The sequence below is a fragment of the Monodelphis domestica genome, chromosome 2, assembly GCF_027887165.1.
Source record: "Monodelphis domestica isolate mMonDom1 chromosome 2, mMonDom1.pri, whole genome shotgun sequence".
Classification (NCBI taxonomy): Eukaryota; Metazoa; Chordata; class Mammalia; order Didelphimorphia; family Didelphidae; genus Monodelphis; species Monodelphis domestica.
In genome coordinates, this window is record NC_077228.1 from 274,535,254 (window position 1) to 274,553,301 (window position 18,048).

Here is an 18,048-nt window from a genome sequence, read left to right on the forward strand (position 1 = left end):
AGTAGGTATATAAGAATCCTTAGGTTTAATTTTGTAAGTGGGATCTCCTGGTAGTATTCTGGGGGGACAGAGTGGGACATCTGTATTAACCCTGCAAGCATATTGCTCTCATCTATTTTTCCTGGGGCTAAGTAAGAATAATAATCATAGCAATTCCAATAATAAGGAGATGTTAATAAGGAAAAACACTTGGGGGGGGCTTTCAGTGGGTGTTTCTATCCTTCCTGGGGGTTGCTTTTAGTCCCCGGTTTCCATGTGTGACTGTGTCAAACAGTGTGGTCTTTGATGGCTCTTGGCAAGGTCTTAACAATCTTCTAAAAGACTTTTCTCAAGAGGAGAACTGTGGAAATATTTCATGCCTACAATGGCAACCTCATCCTTCTTTAGAGGAGCTTACCAGCTAACCAAGCCACAAGAACCAACAGGCTGACTGAGCAAGCTTGAAACACAAAAAAGTGTTGAGATCTCCCATTATAGGAACCCAAGTCAAGTATAGTAATTAACTTTCTTGTATGGCAGAGCAATACCCCAGTGCCCAATTAAATGCTAAAGAATGCTGCTTATTGGCCGTATAACCTAACCTTTGCCCTGCTGTCTAGCTACATGACCAAATACTGTTTCCTGAGGAAGCTAGAGATGCTCCCAGCAAGTAGCCTCTTTAGAAAATCTTTGCTCTTTAGTTTCATCTCCAGTTTGTGGACCCCTTGAAGGATGAGGTTCTCCTAGGGATCTCCCTAGTCATGAAATTCCCCATTCATTATTCCTAGTGATAAGAAGAACTCAAAAGCTGTGTTCACATTTCCATTACTGGCAAGTTGCTAGATACTATAATAAACTGTAGGATGTTTGAACAAGCAAAACATGATTGGAAAAAGGCAATGTTGGGGCAACTAGGTGATTCAGTGGATAGGGAGCCAGGCCTGAAGACCTGGGAAGTCCTGGGTTCAAATTTGGCCTCAGACACTTCTGAGTTGTGTGATCCTGGGCAAGTCACTTAACCCCAATTGTCTAACCCTTACCACTCTTCTGTCTTAGAACTGATACTTCATATTGGACTTAAGATAGAAGGTATGGATTTTAAAAGGAAAAAAAGGCAGCGTGGTTTTTGTAAGGAGGACATCACTATGGGGGAGAAAGGCAACATGGTTTTTTGTTTCAGTAAGAAGTTTATATCCCACTATCCTTAAAGGGTAGCCAATGGGCAATATTTCCAAAAAGCTTTTGATAAAGTCATATAGGAAAAGCTATTTTTAAAAATGTATTATTAGAAGCTCTGGGAAAATGTTTCTTCAGGGATAGAATTGGCTTAAAAGCAGGAAAGAATGACTAGAGGGAAAAGAGACTTCTCTGAATGGAGTAATAGTAACACTGGGATATCAGGACTAAGATTTTTACAGAGTGATTTGAAAGACAGCATAGAGAAATTTCGAGGTCTGCAGATGACACTAGGCCTTTGGGTAATGAAATATGACTAACCAAATTAAATTGCTAAAGCAAGTTCTCATAAACTATGTCAAAACTATGTCGTAAAACTATAGCAGAAAAGTTAGCAGATAAGGTTTAGTTCTGTGAGGATAAATATAAAGAAAGTCAATCCATGTCCTATTTCATTTTTTCTTTAAACATTTTCTTAAAATTTTAAAATTAATCTCTTTCCCTTTTGCTATCCATTTCCCGGTTAACACAACTTTTTTTTTACATTATTTTATTTGGTCATTTCCAAGCATCATTCATTGGAGACAAAGATCATTTTTTTTCCTCTCCCCCCCCCCCCCCCCACCTCTCCCATAGCCGACGCGTGATTTAACACAACTTTAAAAAAAATCCTTAATACAAATTTATGTAATCTGGTAAAGACAAATTTCTACTAACCATCTCCAAAAGGTATGTCTCTTACTGCATTTTAAGGTTATCACCTCTCTGACAGGGGATAAGTGGCATGTTTCATTGTCATTCTTTTTTCAAGTTTGTCATGACATACAACAGTTGTTTTTCTCTATAGTGTTGTTCTCATTGTATAAATAGTTCTATTAGGGGTAGCTAGGTGGCTCAGAGGATAGAGTTCTAGGCCTAGAGAGGGGGAAGTCCTAGGCTCAAATTTGGCCCCAGATAATTCCTAACTGTGTGACCTTGGACAAGTCACAATGCCAGGTGCCTAGCCCTTATTGCTCTTCTGCCTTAGAACCAGTACTTAGTATCCATTCAAAGACAGAAGGTAAGAGTTATTAAAATCTGCTTACTTTTAGTGAGATCTGCTTACTTTGATATAAGTTCATGAAGATCTTCCTGGTTTTCTCTGAAACTGCTTGTTTTGCAATTTCTTATGGTATGATAATATCCCATTACATTTATATCCCATGGTTTGTTTAGTTATTCTCCAATAAGACAGCCCCTTAGTGTCCCTTTTTGGCCACCATGAAAAGACTCTTGTGGACCCTTCCTTCTTTCTTTGATTTCTTTGGGACTTAGTAGTGGTATAGTTGGATCAAAGGGTATACACAGTTTGATTCATGTCCTTTCTGGGAGTAGTTCCAAATTGCTTTCCCAGGTGTCTGTACCAATTCACAGCTCCCCCAGTAGTACACTAGTGCGCCTATTTCCCCACAGCTCTTCCAACATTTGTCATTTTCCTCTTTTGCCGTCTTTGCCAAACTAATGGGTGTGAGGTGGTGGAACCTCAAAGTTACTTTAATTTTTGTTTTGTTCAGTCATTTTCAGTCATGTCCAATTTATGATGACCCCATTTGGGGTTTTCTTGGCAGAGTTAATGGAGGGGTTTTCTTTCTACTTCTTCAGTTCATTTTCCAGATGAGAAGCTGAGGCCAACAGGGTTAAGTGACTTTCCCAGGGTCACACAGCTGATAATGTCTGAAACCAGATTTTTATAGGTAATGAAGAATATTTTTTCTTATGGTTGTGTATAGCCATGTCATGTTTCTAACATGATTACTCAGTGATCAGTTTTGACCCAGGCCTGGAATGCCAGGATCATTCTAGAGTTGTTCTTAAAAACAGTATATGTTCCAAAAGACTGACAAGATTCAGATTGTCATCAGGAATCACATCTGAAACAAAACCAGTGTTACCCGTCTGGTTACAAAATCCAAGTACATGTACACCTAGAATACTACACATAATGCTAGTTACCACACATTTTAAAAAAGGCTGTCTAGAAACAAGTAACTAAAACCAACAATAAGTTTTTTTTCCATATGTAGACAGACTGAAAAAAAATGAAGACTTCAACAACAAAAAACGACAAAAGTTGGGAGGAGATGTGATTAAAGTACATGATATCCAAACTCACATGAAGTGGGGATAAATTACATCTTAGTCACAAAATTCCAGAAAGCTTGATGGAAGGCCCTCTGGAGACAAATTTCACAGAGCCAGAAATTTTAAAAACTGTTCAAGTATTGAGGCCTTACAGGCTGATAATCTTAAAAATTAAAGTTTTAGGGAAATTATAAATCAATAAATATGTATCCATTCCTGTGTAGAGAAATAGGCAGCAAAGGGACAGTGGATAGATTGTTGGGCTGGGAGTCAGGAAGATCTGTGTTCAATTTCAGCCTCAAATATTTACTAGGGGCATGACCCTGAGCAAGTCATTTGACTTCTGCCATACCAAGGATCTATTGGAGAAGGGAATAGCAAACCACTCCAGTATCCTTGTCAAGAAAACCCCATTGATCCATGGAGTCATGAAGAGTTGGACCCAAATGAGCAATAACAAAAACAAGTGCTAATAGACAGTCAAAGAAAGCAGGTCTCAAGTGGCCAGAGAAAATACTATGGAACAGATTTGATGGAAGCTGAGTCTAGAGACCATTCTTAATTGCCTTATATGTATGCCTAACCTTTTGAAGTGCTCTAATGGAGGGTAAGCATCCTCTCCTTGGTGATACAATCTGAGCCCTGATACTAGACTGGATTGTCTGATTTACTTCTCTCTTCCTCCCTTCCTTTTCCTTTTATGGCCATAAAACTGATTGTACCTCCTCCCTTCCCCCTTCCCAGTCAGGGAGCATTTATCAGACACTTGCTCTATGCCAGGCACTGTGCTCAGGCCCGGGATTGATGAACAAGGCTACACAGCCACAGGCAATGTCATGCTCAAGGCTCTGAAGGGCTTCCTGCTGGGGAGGGTGCTCCTGCAAGGCTGGGAAAAAATAGCTTCTTCTGCCAGACTGGCTCTGGCTGGCTGACTTTCAGAATTCCTGATGTGGTACTAGCTTTCCTCATCCTCCCCAAGGGGCACTGCTAAGTACAGGCACCCCTGAGGGGAGTCTGTAATGACAATGACTGGCAGACAGAAAAATAAAACATTTTTAATAACACCTCCCACCAAAAAAAAAATGAAGGTGCCTGCCTTCAAGGAGCTCAGATTCTAATGGGGGAGGCAACACAGAGACAACTCTGTGTGTCAAAGATGTTCACAGAGGGTTGAACTTGGAGTCGTGAAGGTCCAAGTTCAAATTTGGCCTCAGACAATCTCTAGCTCTGTGTTCCTGGGTAAGTCCATCAACTTCTTTCAATCAGTTTCCTTTTCTGAAAAAGGAGATCATCATAGCATCTACCTCACAGGGTTGTTGTGAGGTAACGTATACAGCACTTTTAAAATCTTAAGTGTTATATAAACGGTAGCTATTATATTGTATACATGATAGATGACCGATATCTCAGAGGAGAGGACATTAGCAGCTGGGGAGACTCCTGGGGAAGGTGAGACTGACAGGGAAGCCAAAATGTGCATGTGAGGAAAGAGACTCAAAATCTCAAGAGTTGGAAGGCACTTCAGAGGCCATCTAATTCAACTCATATCTGTTAGATTGAGGCTTTTGGTCTCTTTACTAAGATTGTTCTTTTTAAAAAATTATATTGTTGGGGGCAGCTGGGTGGCTCAGTGAATTGAGAAGCAGGCCTAGAGAGGGGAGGTCCAGGGTTCAAATCTGGCCTCAGACACTTCCCAGCTTTGCAACCCTGGGCAAGTCACTTAACCCCCATACCTATCCCTTACAGCATTGATTCCAAGACGTAAAGTAAAGTAAGGGTTTAAATATATATAGCTATTATTTTCTCAATTATATATAAAATATATATAAAATAATTTTTAATATTTAATTTTTTTAATTCTATTTGATAAAAACTGCTGGGAAAACTGGAAGACAGTGTGGGAGAGATTAGGTTTGGATCAACACCTCACACCCTACACCAAGATAAAATCAGAATGGGTGAATGACTTGAACATAAAGAAGGAAACTATAAGTAAATTAGGTGAACACAGAATAGTATACATGTCAGACCTTTGGGAAGGGAAAGATTTTAAAACCAAGCAAGACTTAGAAAGAGTCACAAAATGTAAAATAAATAATTTTGACTACATCAAATTAAAAAGTTTTTGTACAAACAAAACCAATGTAACTAAAATCAGAAGGGAAGCAACAAATTAGGAAACAATCTTCATAACAAAAACCTCTGACAAAGGTCTAATTACTCAAATTTATAAAGAGCTAAATCAATTGTACAAAAAATCAAGCCATTCTCCAATTGATAAATGGGCAAGGGACATGAACAGGCAGTTCTCAGCCAAAGAAATTAAAACTATTAATAAGCACATGAAAAAGTGCTCTACATCTCTGATAATCAGAGAGATGCAAATCAAAATAACTGAGGTATCACCGCACACATAGCATATTGGCTAACATGACAGCAAAGGAAAGTAATGAATGCTGGAGGGGATGTGGCAAAGTAGGGACACTAATTCATTGCTGGTGGAGTTGTGAACTGATCCAACCATTCTGGAGGGCAATTTGGAACAATGCCCAAAGGGCGATATGTCTGCCCTTTGATCCAGCCATAGCACTGCTGGGTTTGTACCCCAAAGAGATAATAAGGAAAAACACATGTACAAGAATATTCATAGCTGTGCTCTTTGTGGTGGCAAAAAATTGTAAAATGAGGGGATGCCCTTCAATTGGGAAATGGCTGAACAAATTGTGGTATATGTTGGTGATGGAATACTATTGTGCTCAAAGGAATGATGAACTGGAAGAATTCCATGGAGACTGGAAGTGATGCAGAGCGAAAGGAGCAGAACCAGGAAAACATTGTACACAGAGACTGATACACTGTGGTACAATCGAAGGTGATGGACTTATCCATTGGTGTCAATGCAATGTCCCTGAACAACTTACAAGGATCTAAAAAACATTATCCACAAGCAGAGGATAAACTGTGGGAGTAAAAACACTGATGAAAAGCAACTGCTTGACTACAGGGGTGGAGGGGATATGACTGAGGAGAGACTCTAAATGAATACTCTAATGCAAATACCAACAACATGGAAATGGGTTTGAAACAAGAACACATGTGATACCCAGTGAAATCGCGTGTCGGCTATGGGAGAGGTGGTGGGAGGGAGGGGAGGGAAGAAAAGAAAATGATCTTTGTTTCCAATGAATAATGTTTGGAAATGACCAAATAAAATAAAAAAAAAATTTTTTTTAGTTCCAAATTTTCTTCCTCTCCCACTTCTTTAAGAAGGTTATCAATTTCCTATAGATTAGACATGGACAGTCATGTAAACATTTTCATTTTATCCATGTTGCAAAAAGCAAACTGACCATAAAAAGACAAATAAAGCTTTTTTAAAAGTAGGCTTCAGTCTGCATTCAGACTCCTTTAGTTCTTTCTCTGGAAGTGGAAAGCATTTTTCATCATAAGTTCTTTGGAATTGTCTTAGATCATTGTTCTGCTCAGAAGAGCTAAGTCATTCACGTCTGATGGTTGTACAATTTGCTATTACCGTGTACAATGTTTTCCTGGTTCTGCTCACTTCACTAACATTGCATAGTGTAAAAGTTAAACTTTAGGAATATGGGGAGACTGAGGCAGGTAGAAATTAGTTTCTCTCTGCAAGGAGTATTATATTTTTTAGAGGTTTATTAAGGATTAAGGATTAAAGAATATACAAGTAAGAAACATGTGCCTAGGCCAGAGGCCTAGACAAAATAACCTCACATCATGGAAGAGACGCCTCTGCTCCAAAACGGAAGTCCAAAAAGAGCCCCAAAAACCTTTGCCACCAGCTTTTAAATCCTTCCTCGATCTCGGCCCACCTCAGAATTGTGTGAGATTACAAAGCATTTTGGGGAAGTGGAGCAAAGGCTTGTGGGGATTGTAGTCCTGTATTCGAGTCTATTTTTTACAATAGAAATCTTCTTGGGTTTTTCTAAAAGCATCCTGCTCTGTCATTTCTTTTAGGACAATAATATTCCATAAGATTGTTCTTGACATCATGCCCATAGATCATTGACATTATATGGAGTATTTAGCATGTTTGCTGAGTGAGCAAATATGAACTTTCTTCCATTGGTCAGATGCATTTAAGGTTGTGTTCTACCTACACATCTAGAATATTTGGAAGGATCAGAGACAGGAAATTCAAGTGTATTTTCCCCTAGTTTGGCCAGGATAAGAATAGCCTTTTTTTTTTCAGTCCTGGCCATTTCAAGGAAGTAAAATGCACGCAAGAGAGAAAAAACATGAATTTTGATGTCTACACGTTATTTGGGTTTTATGCTCGAGAGAACTGAACTCTTATTAAAATTCTTATTTATTAATTTAGAATATTTTTCCATGGTTTCATGATTCATATTCTTTCCTTCCCCTCTTCCCTCCCCCTTCCTGGAGCCAACAAGCAATTCCACTGGGTTCTACATGTGTCATTGACCAAGACCTATTTCTATATTATTAATATTTGCACTAGGATGATCATTTAGTCTACATCTCCAACCATATCCCCTCGACCTATGTAATCAAGCAGTTGTTTTTCTTCGGTGTTTTTACTCCCACAGTTTTCCCTCTGAATGTGGATAGTGGTTTTTCTCATAGATTCCAACAAGTTGTCCATTGCCACTAATGGAGAAGTCCATTAGGTTTGATTGTGTCACAGTGTATCAGTCTCTGCATACGATGTTCTCCTGGTTCTGCTCCTTTCACTCGGCATCAAGTTTAACTCTTAAGAATTTATTTAGTATTTTTTAGATATACCATGAATATATAGACACAAGTATAGAGGCGAGTGTATGTATAAATATATGTGTATGTACACATATGTATCTACACACACACACATAGATATAGATACAATTGCATGTGTTAATGGTAAGAATTAAAGATTTACTGTGTACAACTTCTCTTCATGCACTCCATATTCCAGTCAGACTGGACTATTTACTGCTATTGTTTCTCTCCTACCCTGTTTCTCTTCTGAGTCTTTTAACACTCTCTCTCTCTCTCTCTCTCTCTCTCTCTCTCTCTCTCTCTCTCTCTCTCTCTCTCTCTCTCTCTCTTCTGTGTTTGAATTCTCTCTTATTTCCTCTCTCTGCAGCCCCCATGCCACCATCTGAGCTTCTTTTATGTCTAAATAAAATTTCATGGAGATCTTTTTTTTTTTTTAATTTTAAACATTATTTTATTTGGTCATTTCCAAACATTATTCACTGAAAACAAGGATCATTTTCTTTTCTTCCCTCCCCTCCCTCTCACCACCTCTCCCATAGCCGACACGCGATTTCACTGGGTATCACATGTGTTCTTGACTCGACCCATTTCCCTGTTGTTGGTATTTGCATTAGTGTTCATTTAGAGTCTCTCCTCAGTCATATCCCCTCCACCCCTGTAGTCAAGCAGTTGCTTTTCCTAGATGTTTTTACTCCCACAGTTTATCCTCTGCTTGTGGATAGTATTTTTTAGATCCCTCCAAGTTGTTCAGGATCACTTCATTACCACCAATGGAGAAGTCCATTACGTTCGATTATACCACAGTGTATTAGTCTCTGTGTATAATGTTCTCCTAGTTCTGCTCCTCTCGCTCTGCATCACTTCCTGGAGGTTGCTCCAGTCTCCATGGAACTTCTCCACTTTATTATTCCTTTTAGCACAATAGTATTCCATCACCAACATATACCACAGTTTGTTCAGCCATTCTCCAATTGAAGGGCATCCCCTCATTTTCCAATTTTTGGCCACCACAAAGAGTGCAGCTATGAATATTCTTGTACAAGCCTTTTTCCTTATTATCTCATGGAGATCTTTTATTTTTATGTGGCCCAGATTTCCCCTTGTACCTTTTTCTCTCCCTTGCTGAGAGCTATCTCATAAACAAGTGTTTTTTTTGTTGTTTTTTGGTTTTTGTTTTTTTTGGAACCCTTATCCTCTGTCTTAGAATCAGTATTGGTCCCAAGGTAGAAGAGTGGTAAGGGCCAAGAAGTGGGGGTTAAATGACTTGCCCAGAGTCAACCAGCTAAAAAGTGCCCTAGGCTGAATTTGAACCCAGGACCTCTGGTCTCTAGGCCTGGTTCTCTATCCACCTAGCTGCCCCAGCAAATAAGTTTTTGGAAAGAAGAAAAAATCAATTGACATAGTCCCCAGATCTGAAAACATACACAGTGTTCCATACCCCTGGACCTCCAACAGCTTTGAGAGTGAGTAGAAGTGTCTTCTCAAATGTTTTCCTTAGGGCCATGCTTGTTCTTTATAATTCTCTTGATTATTTTGTGGTTATTATTTCCATTTGCATTGTTATACTCTTTGTGTATATAATTTTTTTTTGTTCTGTTTATTTCACTGCATAAATTCCCATCTTTCCACACTTTTCTTTATCATCTTTGTATTCCATTACATTCATGTACCACAATATGTGCATCCATTCTCCGATAATGGGCATCTACTTTGTTTCTGGTTCTTTGCTCCCACAAAAAGTATAGCTATACATATTTTGGTTTACCTGGGGTCTTTCTTTTCACCAATTACCTCCTCAGAGCATATATCTCTTAGGGAATCTCTGGGTCAAAAGGATCATACATTTGCATAATTCCAAATTGTTTTCCAGAATGGTTGTACAACTCATGTCCCTATTTCCCCATTACCTCTTCAGTACTGACTATTTCCATCTTTTGTCATCTTTGCCAATTTTCTGGGCGTGAGGTGAAATCCTGGGGCTGTCTTGATTTCTCAAGTCACTTGATTAAGTGACTTGTCTAGAGTCATATGGCTAAGGACATGTTTGAAGCCAGATTTGAATCCAGGTCCTCCATCTCCAGGCCTCGCTCACTATCCATTGGCCCAACTAGCTTGTTCTCTCATAGCACTCTTATACCAACCCTCCTTCTACACACTGAAAATCTAAAATCATAGTATATTTGTTTATATCTTATACTTCCTAATTAGACTGTAAGCTCTGTAAAAACCAAAATGAGGGCAGCAACACAACCCCCATTGCCTAGTCCTTACTGTTCTTCTGCCTTGAAATCAATACTTAGTACCGATTCTAAGGTAAGGGTTAAAAAAAAAAAAGACAGATTGAGTCTTTTTTCATATTTTTAAATGCAATACTTAACCTGGTAAAGTGCACACAGTAGGCACATTTATTAATATTTATTAAATTGAGTTTCAGAGGCCTTTAGTCTCCAATGAAGGTACAGAAGAAGCACATTTTATTTTTATTTTGTTTTTTTAATTATTTAAATTTTTATTTATATTTACATGTTTACTATATGTGTTTATATACACAACATCTATTTATATTTAAATTTTATTTTATTGTTGCCTTTGAGGAATAGAAAATCTAATTCAGAGAATAGAAACACCCAAGAGGATAGCTGAGATGACTGTAATAAGGTAATAACAATGGAAGGCTTAGAACAGGAGAGAGATGGTTGGGGAAAGAGTAGGAGTCTATGGTTTATGTTGAACCAAGAGGAGGATGAGTTGGTGGAAATTATGTGTTTGATGATGCAAGGACCATTGCCATGGGGAACAATGAAGGCAGCTGGAGCTAAGGAACTGAAGGAACTTAAGAAGGAACTGGGAGGTGGGGCTGATGGCAAATGGTTGGACATAAAAATATCCACAAATTGAGACATTTGGTCTAGCTCAGCATTCTGTAACTCACCCAGTGAAGACTCTAAACCTTGAATCTTACTTTGTTGTTGTCGTTCAGTTGTTTCAGCTGTGTCTGACTCTTCATGCCCATTTGGGGTTTTCTTGGCAGAGACACTAGAGTAGTACCATTTCCTTCTCCAGTTCATTTTACAGTTGAAGAAACTAGGACAAACAGTGAAGTGACTTGCCCAGGGTCACCCAGTTAGGAAGTGTCTGAAGTTGGATTTTAACTTAAAAAGATGAGTCATTCTGACTCCAGGCCTGCCACCCACCTGCCCTAAAAGCAGTCTGAGGGAGACTTAACTAGAGAGGACATGTGAATGGAGAGCCCATCAGATCCAGTATGCTATCTCATATTTTTTGTGCAACCAAGACTAGCCATTAAAGTTATTCTGGGTTCAATTGCTTTTCAGTCCATTTTTTTACTCTCCATGGATTTTTCTCTTGGTTCTACTTTAATTGTTTTGTATCACTTCATCAAAGTCTCCCCCATGTTTCTCTGGATCCCCCACTTGCCACTTTTTCTTATGCTGTAATGATTTTCCATTACATTCATATGCAAGTTGGTTCTGCCATTGTCTGATCCATAAGCATACACATCATTTCTTTCTTCCTTCCTTCCTTTTGTCATAAAAGATCAGAGATATATGACAGAAAATGTCTTCAGAGGTCACCTAGCCCAATGCTTTCATTTTACAGTGTAGGAAACTGGGCTCTAAATAAAGTGACTTGTCCAAGGGTCCCACAGGTACAACGTATCAGAGGTAGAATTTGAACCTAGGTCCTCTGACCTCAGAGCCAGTGTTCTTTCCCTGTTCTTTTCCCATTTCTGCTATTAACATTTTATTATCTATGGAACCTCTCTTTCTGTTATTGACTTCAGGGCCCAATATAAAGGTAACTAAGTAAACAGAAATAGTGACTTTTCTTGTATGATTCCAAATCATTTTCTAGGATGGTGGGACCAATTCATAGTTCCACTAATTGAGCATTAATGTGCCTACTTTCCCATAGCTCCTCTAAATTGATTATTTCAGCTCTTTACCATTTTGGTCAGTTTGATGGATGTTGGATGAAACCTCAGCTATATTTTAATTTTTTCCCAGAGATGCCTTTCTCTTTTGTCAACTGTTTTGCCATTTATTATCAGGATATAATTTATAGAGGTGCCAACAGTGCCTTACTAGCTATGTGACCCTGATCAAGTTGCCTAACCGTTGCCTTCCTCAGTTTTCTCATTTGTAAAATGTGGATAATAATAGCACTTACCTCAGGGTTATTGTCAGGATAAAATTAAATAATAAATAAATAAAATTTCTTCATTATAAATAATAAAATTAAATAATGTTTGTAAAAGGCTTTGTAAATCTTAAGGCACTATATAAATGCTAGGTATTAGTAATAGTAGTAGTAATAATAATAATAATCACTCTATTTGGTTTTTCAGATCTATGGTCAAAGCTGGTGAGGCATAATGCAGTTGTCCAGTGGGTATAGATAGTTGACTCTCTGTTACACCAAAAAATAAATTCACTTGTTTCTTGTTCAAGAAGGAGTAAAATGAAATTTTACTCAGCCTCATCTGGTCATTTAAGTTCTAGAATGTACTGTCAGTATTCCTACATTGGTGTAGACTAATATACTTCAATAACTGCCCAAGAACTTGGTAATTTTCCTTTTGTATTGAGGGCCTACTTCCATAAATCATAAATCTGCCATGTGAAAATTTTCTAATAATTATTTCACAGTTGGATTTTAAGCATTGATTCTAATATACCACTTTGTTATTTTGGACTCCACTAATTTGGAATTTGTGATAAGTCAGAGATATTAGTATGGGCCTGATGCTGCTACCCAATTAGTTCAGATTTAATGCTGGGAAAAATCTAAGTATTTCTAGATCATTAAGCTGTTAACAAAAGAAGACTGACTTTGCCTAAGAAGGATAAGGAGGATAAACCACAAGGATACCGAGGTACTTAGCGTCTTATAGATCTAGCCCTAATTCTCTCCATTTGGAAATAAATAGTTCTGGTCACTAAGCAGAATATGGTGACTCAAGATGTCTTCAGTTGAAGCTGGAGAGCCCCCTCCAAACTCCATGTGAGTGGGATGTTTTATGCCTTTTGGTGACCAAGAAGTCACTTCAGTACAACCAGAGGCTACCAGGAATCTGCTTCAAGGGAGGCAGGGGTCAATCAGTCCCAACACATAGTTCGATTGTCTTTTTTTTTTTAATCTCTTTACCTTCTGTCTTAGAATCCATGCTAAGTACTGGTTCCAAGGCAGAAGAGCAGTAAAGACTAGGCAGTGAGGGTTAAGTGACTTGTCCAGGGTCACATAATTACAATGTGTCCATCTAGATTTGAACCCAGGACCCCCCATCTCTAGGCACTCCAGCACTCTAACCACTGAGCAATCTAGCTGCCTCTTCTCTGTTGCCTTTTAGAGAAAACTAATCCATAGGAGGAGAAAGAAGGTGGCAGGAGGCATGAATAGCATGGTCCTAACCCAGGTGGAGTGCCAAGACTGCTCTTGTACTCGCTCCTGATCATAAAGGGCAAGATAGTCACAAAGTCTCTCTGGGTGGGAAGGTCCCTAGTTGCTGATATAGGGCAGGAAATAAGAGGAACCTCAGAAGAGTTCAGGGGGTTGAGGGGGTGCCTGAGGTTGAGCTCTCCCTCTTCAGCCCTGATAGGAATCAGAATGAAAAGGTATCAGCAAGGAAGTACAAACTGCTGGGAGAAGGGGCAACCTGAACTGGGAACAATTCCTGCTTCCCAGAACCAGGCAGAAGCATTTCTGACTTCTGTTGGCATTAAAGTGAAATAGAGTAAAATGAAGTGCCTGATCAATTGGTAAAGGTAGTAATCAATAAAGTATATTTTCCCTTATAGAAAGCAGGCTTAAGGAATGTGCTTTCTCGGGCTGTAACAAGAGACTGTCAGGGGATGGTTCCTCAAGAACAAGATAAATCAGGTATAGGAGAAGATATACAAAGAATGTCCATCCTCCCCAGTAGATGGTACACCTGGCTGGTGTCGGATAAGACCTGATTGCCCTGGTCAGTCTGCCCCAGGCATTAAGGCCACATTTCACTTATTTTAAACTTAAAGCCATATATCCTTCATTAGCTTTGTATGAGCTCGTTTTACCTTTTCACCTCTCCCATATATGTAACTCGATAGAAATTGTAACTCTGCCTCGGTGTGACTTTCACTAGGAAGGCTGCCCTGGCCAGTTAGGTACGTATTATTAATCAGTAGATTAATAAACAAATATTGGTTCAATTAATTGAACTTCTGGGTGTCTGGATTCACTTATTGAAGTAAACTACTTCAAAAGGATTTGAATAGCTCCCTTGAGAGAAGCACTTCCTCTTTTCATGTGTCAGTTGACTTTCTCTTCTAGTATAGGCATGTGATTAGGTTGACCTACAGGATTCTGCCATCTCTGAGTCGATCCATTGACAAACATTTATTAATCACCCACTGTGTGTCAGGTGGGGCAACTAAGTGAGTAGTGGATAGAGTTCTAGCTGGGAGTCCAGAAGCCCTGAGATCAAATAGCTTCAAACATCTACTTAACTGTGTGGCCTTGGACAAGTCACTTAACTCTGTTTCCATTTCCTCATCTATAAAGTGAGCTGGAGAAGGAAATGGCAAACCAGCCCAGTATCTTTGCCAAGAAAACCCCAATTGGGGTCATGGAGAGTCAAATGTGACTGAAAATGGCTGTACTACAACATGACAAGCACTGTGGGGGAAAGGAAGGGAACAAATAGTGCGAAGTGCCCGATATGTGCCAAGTACTGTGCTAAGTGCTTTACAAATATTTGATGCTCTGTAAAAAAAAAGGGTTTGTTAATAGAGTTAGTAATATCAACACATTTTTCAGAGAATCTGTAAAATTACTTTTGGGAAGTGTTTTTAAGCACCCTGAAGAATAGTTCTTGTGCCATTTTTAGGAATGTTTAACTTAAACTTTAGTCATTCTGGACATAAGTATTTTAGGAAAAACATCTTTTTTTTTTTTTAATCTACTCTTGGTTGACCAAATGTTCTATTTGCAGACTAGCAGAAGGCTAATAACTAATGGTATGGAGAAGGAAATGGTAAGCCACTCCAATATCTTTGCCATGAAAACCTCATAGGCAGTTGGTCCACGGGGTCACAAAGACATGGACACAACTGAATAACAATAATAAAATACATCAGTGAGGTAAATAAATCTATTAAAAGATACTTGTGAGGCATGTACACTTTGAGGAATTAGGAAATTTTAACTGGAAGTTCTGAAACTTGGACTCCTGGGTTCAAATTTTGACTATTCCACTTTCTACTTCTATGACATTAGTCATCTTTTAATCTCTCTGAGTCTCAGCTCCCCCACCTAAGGATCCTTTAAATATATGGTCCTGTGATTCTTCCCCTTTTTTCTTTCTCTCTTCCTCCCTCCCTCTCTCCTTCCTCCCTCTTTGTCTTTGGCTCTCTCTTGCACATCTTTGTCTCTGTCTCTCTCTCTGTCTCTCTCTCTCTCTGTCTCTCTCTCTCTCTCTCTCTCTCTCTCTCTCTGTCTCTGTCTCTCTCTTCCTGTCATCTCTTTCTTTCTGTTTTTCGTCTCTGCCTCTCTATCTCTGTCTCTCTCCCCCTCTTTCCTCTCTCCCTCCCTTCCTCTCCGTAATCTCTGTCTCTGTCTATCTCTATCCTTCCCAACACTTCCCTACTGGCTAATGATATCTAAAGCTGAAAACTAGGATGGGCATTCATGCATTCTAGAAAAGTTCTCATATTTAAAAATTGTACTTTCTGTTAGGGGAAGCCGAAGTAGGGGGCAAGAGGGGAAACAAGCCGTCACTATAACACATTCAACCTAACAAAATTAATTCCTGTCTTCTGTGGAAAGTAGAATTTTCCAGCATTAAAAATCTGTGAGGAGCAGCTGGGTGACTCAGTGGATAGAGAGCCAGGCCTAGAGACAGGAGGTCCTGAGTTCAAATCTGTCCTCAGACACTTCCTACCTGTGTGACCCTGGGAAAGTGACTTAATCCCCATTGCCTAACCTGTACCACTATTCAGTGTTAGAACCAGTACATCAGCATCTTTGCTATAGTAATTAATCACTGAAATGTTTAAGGCAGAAGGAGATACTCCTCCCAGGCAAATATGAGTTTTTAGGTTTGTGAGGTCACACTTCTTGTCTTGTGAGAAAGTCTGAAACATCTGAGTTCTATCTAAATCACTCAATCTCCTGTCTTCTAGGATTTTCCCCTGATCAAGTGGAAAATTCACATTAAGGAGCCCAAGGATGAATATTCATCGGGCCAGTGAAGGCGACAGGTCAATACGCCAGGAGTCTAGCTTCTTAGTGGAAAATATTCCAGGTTCATCCCAAGAAAAAGAAGAAAATTGCCTGACATCCTGCTTGCAAAATCCTAACCTTCCTGTGTGTTCCAGGAATGATGGTATGTGACATGGTCTTAATTACCTTGGTTTTGGGGATCTCTGAAAACTGGATCGTCTTCTTGTTGAGGTAGCAAGAAGGTTATTTTACACAGTGGTCCTGCTTTCCTGGAAGAGGACAGAATTAAGGCAATTCTCCAAAAAGTTTTTCCAAATAAAAGTACATTTGCCTTGTGTCCTGAAGCTGAGGCACAAGTGACTTTTTTTCCACACTTGATTCATATATTCCTTTCTGTCTGTGCTGTGCTTCATTATTTTTGTGTAAACTTCTGCCTGGACCAAAGAAATTATTTTAATCTATTTTCTAAAGTTACCATACCTCTTTGAAAGGCAAGTATGGAAATGATGTGGGGGCTCATCAGAAAAGAAGGCTTGGCCTGTGGGCCTAGGCTGGCCTGTGTACCTAATCTGTAGCCCCCCATCCTACCAAGTCTAAAGGCCAGAAAAGTTCAAAGTAATTATTGTCATAGACTTTAACTCTCAAGCTTGGAGCCAGGGATTTTCTTGTGGGGGAGGGTGGGTAGAAGGAGGGGAAGACAGCTAGGTGGTGCAGTGGCCTGGGCCTGAAAGTGCCAGGATCTGGAATCCAGAATCTTCCTGGGTTCAAATTTGACCTCAGACACTTCCTAGCTGTGTGACCCTGGGTAAGTCACTTAACTCCTCATTGCTAAGCCCTTACCTGTCTTCTGCCTTGGAACCAAAACCTAGTATCCATTCTAAGATATAAGGCAACGGTTGGGGGGGGGGGGGAGGGAAGACTGTTAGAGAAATTTCATCAGCTTTTGATATGCACATAAGTCAAGTGTTTCAAGGATCATTTAGGACCACAACATAATAGGATCAGTAGGTCTTAAGCACAAAAAAGGAGCAGTTCCAAATTCAAAATAATGTCAAGAATTGACAAACTTTTGCTGTGAAACAGCTTCATCAATGCTCAGAAAATAAGCAAAGCTTTTTATAGATACCGGGCAACTGAAGGGACTATTACTGATGCTTCTCAAGGCATATAAGCTTCTTGAAATCTGAAGAATGAGGGGGCAGCTGAGTAGCTCAGTGGATTGAGAGTCAGGTCTAGAGATGGGAGGTCCAGGGTTCAAATCTGGTCTCAGACACTTCCTAGCTATGTGACCCTGGGCAAGTCACTTGACCCCCATTGCCTAGCCCTTACTGCTCTTCTGCCTTGGAGCCAATGCACAGTATTGATTCCAAAACAGAAGGTAAGGGTTTAAAAAAAAGAAAGAAAGAAATCTGAAGAATGACAAGAAGCCCAGTAAAAAAAAATTTACTAATCATTTTTACAACGAAAAAAATGCTTCTTGTGATCAAGACAATACAAAGACCAAAGTACTGAAGTTGGGGGAAAGATCACATTTACTGATGAAACTCACTTTTTAATTCAAGGGAATAATACCAAAACTGCTATCAGAACAAGGCTAGTATAGGCTCTTCACCAGAGTAGAATGCAAAAACATCTTGTCTAAAAATGTATTAGGGATTATTTTTATCTTCCAGTGGACCTAGACATCTAGTGTCCATTGAGAAAATAATGAACTCTGAGAAATATATTAACAAACTGAGAAATAAAATTATTCCAGAATTACAGAAATTCCCAGATGGAGATGGAATACTGCAACAT

The 18,048-nt window shown here is 39.3% G+C and overlaps 1 protein-coding gene across 2 annotated transcripts in view; it reads left to right on the forward strand.

Moving 5' to 3' along the window:
• Positions 1-18,048, forward strand: part of KCTD20 (potassium channel tetramerization domain containing 20) — a 67,816-nt gene that overhangs the window by 19,878 nt on the left and 29,890 nt on the right. For both annotated transcript variants that reach the window (XR_462458.3, XM_007483796.3), the window contains exon 2: positions 16,212-16,414. Coding sequence is in view for 1 of the 2 variants with exons in the window: in XM_007483796.3 (XP_007483858.1) it covers positions 16,258-16,414 (157 nt within the window). In the remaining variant the exon portion in view is untranslated. The remainder of the gene's footprint in view (positions 1-16,211; positions 16,415-18,048) is intronic.